This window comes from Carassius gibelio, chromosome B2, assembly GCF_023724105.1.
Source record: "Carassius gibelio isolate Cgi1373 ecotype wild population from Czech Republic chromosome B2, carGib1.2-hapl.c, whole genome shotgun sequence".
Classification (NCBI taxonomy): Eukaryota; Metazoa; Chordata; class Actinopteri; order Cypriniformes; family Cyprinidae; genus Carassius; species Carassius gibelio.
Window position 1 is genome coordinate 18834091 of NC_068397.1, and position 3458 is coordinate 18837548.

Sequence of the window (3458 nt, forward strand, 5' to 3'; positions counted from 1 at the left end):
TTAAAGTTCAGTATTGTGTAAGACAGCATCTTGAAACACACTGCCCTGCCCTAAATGGAGAGACAACAAGTCTGCATGGTGTCTATATCTTGCCAGTTTTTGCACATATTGAACTCTGTAGGCGGATGTTACTTTCATCCTTCCTAAAACTGCCCCCGTTGAGAGACTTAATCAGATGTATTTGAATATTATATATGTTTACATTCTTGTTACATAATTACTCTCAAATACAACTTTTAAAGTAATAAAATCCCCATGTGGATCTGTAGATGAAGTTTAAGTACTGAAGGTCTATGCTGTACTCAACTGTGGGTGACATTTATCCAAAACAAATGTGACTGATAACTGTTGCACTGCTTGTTTTGATGTAAGCATTTAATAATCATTCATATGTGTGCTTGACAAGATTTCCACTGGACAGCTGTTGTTCAGCACCACGGACAGCGTTGAGTTCTTCTCTTCTTTCAATCTATTTTGGGACCCACCCAAAAATTAAATGATTGCTGGTAGCCTTTGACTTCCATAGTATTTTTTTCTCATACTTTGTCAGTGGCTACCAGCAACTGTTTGGTTGCCAAGATTCTTCAGTATTCTTCAAAATATCTTATTTTGTGTTTAACAGAAGAAAGAAATTCATAAAGGTTTGGAACAACATGAGGGTGAGTAAATGATGAAAGCCTTTAAGACTTTATATACCCTTCTTGCAAAATAAAACATTTGAGCCCTAAAAGAGTTTTTAAATACATTCCTTGTGTTTATGACATGAGTATATTTACATTCAAGTAATATAAAAATGCAAGATATCATTGCCTGCCTATGCATTAAGCCAAAAGAATCAACGATCAAACAGAAGTTACTGTTTTTGTACTTATTACGCTACTACTGAACATCAGATTTAAAAGGGCTATACAAAACAATAAAAAGACAAGCACATAACAAAACACATTTCGTGCAAAATATGCTTCTGAATGCAAAAATATCACTGACAATAACAAACCACTCTTTCCTAAAGCAATATCCAGACATCAGTTAGTCCAAATATTGTCACTGTCCTACTTCCTTTTGAATCTCACAAATAATTAAATGCATACATACATATACGCACATACATACATACATACATTTCTTCAGATCCTAAGAATAAATAAAATAAACTAACATATTCCATGTTCTCTTTGCTACCTTCATTTTTAAAAGCAGATAAGGAAATGTCCCTTGGTCTTCAGTCTGGACCATTTAAAATGGGCTCTATTCAATTAGAGAGGGAAAACAAGAAAGCCAGAGAATGTGGAGTACTTCCACCCGCCCATGAGGTTCCCTCTCTCCAGTTTGAGATAGAGTCTGTCTTCACGCTCCAGGTGAAGCAGAACGCCGTTACTTGCTGCCTCTCGGGTCACATCTTGATCACCGGCAAATGCAGATATGATTGGGTATTCATTATGCATCAGGTTGACCTAATGACAATGAAACACAAGATGTGATCACACACATAACAACTGCACTATCCGTTTTAACATACATTTTTAATTGCTAATAATTAATGGTGATGAATATCAATTCCATTTCACTTTTAACTGCTAACACTTGTTAGATAGTCCTTATTCTGATATGGTGACTAGCATCAATTCAATTAGTAACTAGTATTATACATACTTGAATATAAAAAAGTGGTACTAGTCACTGTTCTATTAGTGAAAAACTATTCTGTTTTACTGTTAAGGAGGTCATATTTTTTTCCGATTTATTATACAGTGATCTGTTGTTCACATATTCATATTCTTTTGTGACTAGCTAATGATGATTCAATTTGATTATTTCTTAGTTATCAAAATTGGTATCTATTTCAGCTTTGAAAGTGGTAATTTAATGTATACAGTACACACACACACACACACACAAATATCTATCCTAAACGGTATAGGTAACATATCTCAATTAATTTTTTTGTCGTATGAAATGACTAGCCAGAATGATACTTTACAGTTTAATTAAAATCTTACTGATAAGGTTACAGTTGGAATACAAAGAATGTCTAATAGTCTTAATAAATCTTAATATACTGTATATTCACTTAGTGCTAAGAAACCTGTAACATTATTAACTAAGTTAAATAATGAGTGGTACTGTAAAAGATTTTCAATACTTATAGACATACATTATTAGGCTAGATAATATAGGCACTCAAGCAATTTTTCATTTTGTTATGATTCAGTGGCAAACCATTCAATTTAAGTTTCAGTTGTTTATAATTTGTTTCGTATAAAACCCCTGAATGTTAACAAATAGACTCACCTGAATTGTCTGTCGGTTGTAGACCTTCACAACGTGAAAGCTGAAGCTGTAAATGCCTCGCCGAGGAGCTTGAAATACACTCGCCTTAAGATCGAAATGATTTCCAATGTTCACTAGTACCTGCAAAAAGGTGTTTGTTCACTTAGTTAACGTATGTTTTGGAAACGTGTTAAAGCCTAGTTAACGCACAAATACGCGTTGCCCAAATGTGAAAGCAAGGTCTGACCTGATCAAAGTAGATTGTCATGGACTTGTTACTCATTTCTGATGGTTCATGGTTAGTTCCTCTGACCGCAGAGAAAGCCACTTTAGCACCAGCAGCTCGGACAGATATCCCAAACGACGAGGTCACTCCTCCTTCGGCAGACGGGTTCGAGTCACACACAACTAAACATTTTCCTTCCAAAACTACCGGCTCTGTGTCATTCTGTCCGAGGGAAAACGCAACGCTGAAACTCAGAAGAAGGGTGGAGGCCAGTACGGCCAAAGATCCCGGTTCCCTGGATCTCAACATGACTGTGGAAGACCTCTGAGCAAAATATTACTAACGAGCAATCTTTGGAGATCAGTGAAGAGGAAAGCAGCTCTCTCTCTCTCTCTCTCTCTCTCTCTCTCTCTCTCTCTCTCTCCGTCTCTTTCTCTCACACACACACACGTTCTCTCATCTACATACACCGCGCGCACGCATTATTTGAAAACGCCCTGAATTTTTACCATGTGCCCAAGTTTCCATTGCGCAATAGTCTAAAATCTAGTTCAAATGCAAAATTTATGCATCACAGCTAAACAATAAATAAAAAGACTATTAATAAGAATAAATGTATCTCTAATCGATGCTTTGACAACCAAAATACTTACGAAACTGTGGACGGATAGACTGTCACTTGAAGGGTTTATGCGTTGATTGGATATTCCAACAAACCCAGTTAAAAGCACTACTGTATTCAGTATACTGTTAAGTACTTATTATACTTTATACTCATAGAAACTTCTGCTCAGCATTTATTAATGGAAACTTCATTTTAATGTAAATTGATGTTCTGGTGACATTCCATTGTTTGGTGTTGGTGTTTCAAAAACTAATATGATGTGCTATTGCACCATCCAGTGGTTGTGAAAATATATTAAATCAACTTTATATGAAAAGACTTTAAACTAGCGAAGTA

The 3458-nt window shown here is 35.7% G+C and overlaps 1 protein-coding gene across 1 annotated transcript; it reads right to left on the reverse strand.

Annotated features, from left to right (window-relative positions):
- Nucleotides 1-284: 284 nt before the first annotated feature.
- On the reverse strand, nt 285-2912 carry LOC127950766 (cerebellin-2-like). The gene is made up of 3 exons (XM_052548024.1): nt 2519-2912; nt 2293-2412; nt 285-1454 (listed from the first exon to the last, which is right to left on the reverse strand). The coding sequence occupies exons 1-3, from the start codon at nt 2804-2806 to the stop codon at nt 1257-1259; spliced, it is 606 nt and encodes a 201-aa protein (XP_052403984.1). The 5' UTR covers nt 2807-2912; the 3' UTR covers nt 285-1256.
- Between the last annotated feature and the right edge of the window lie 546 nt (nt 2913-3458).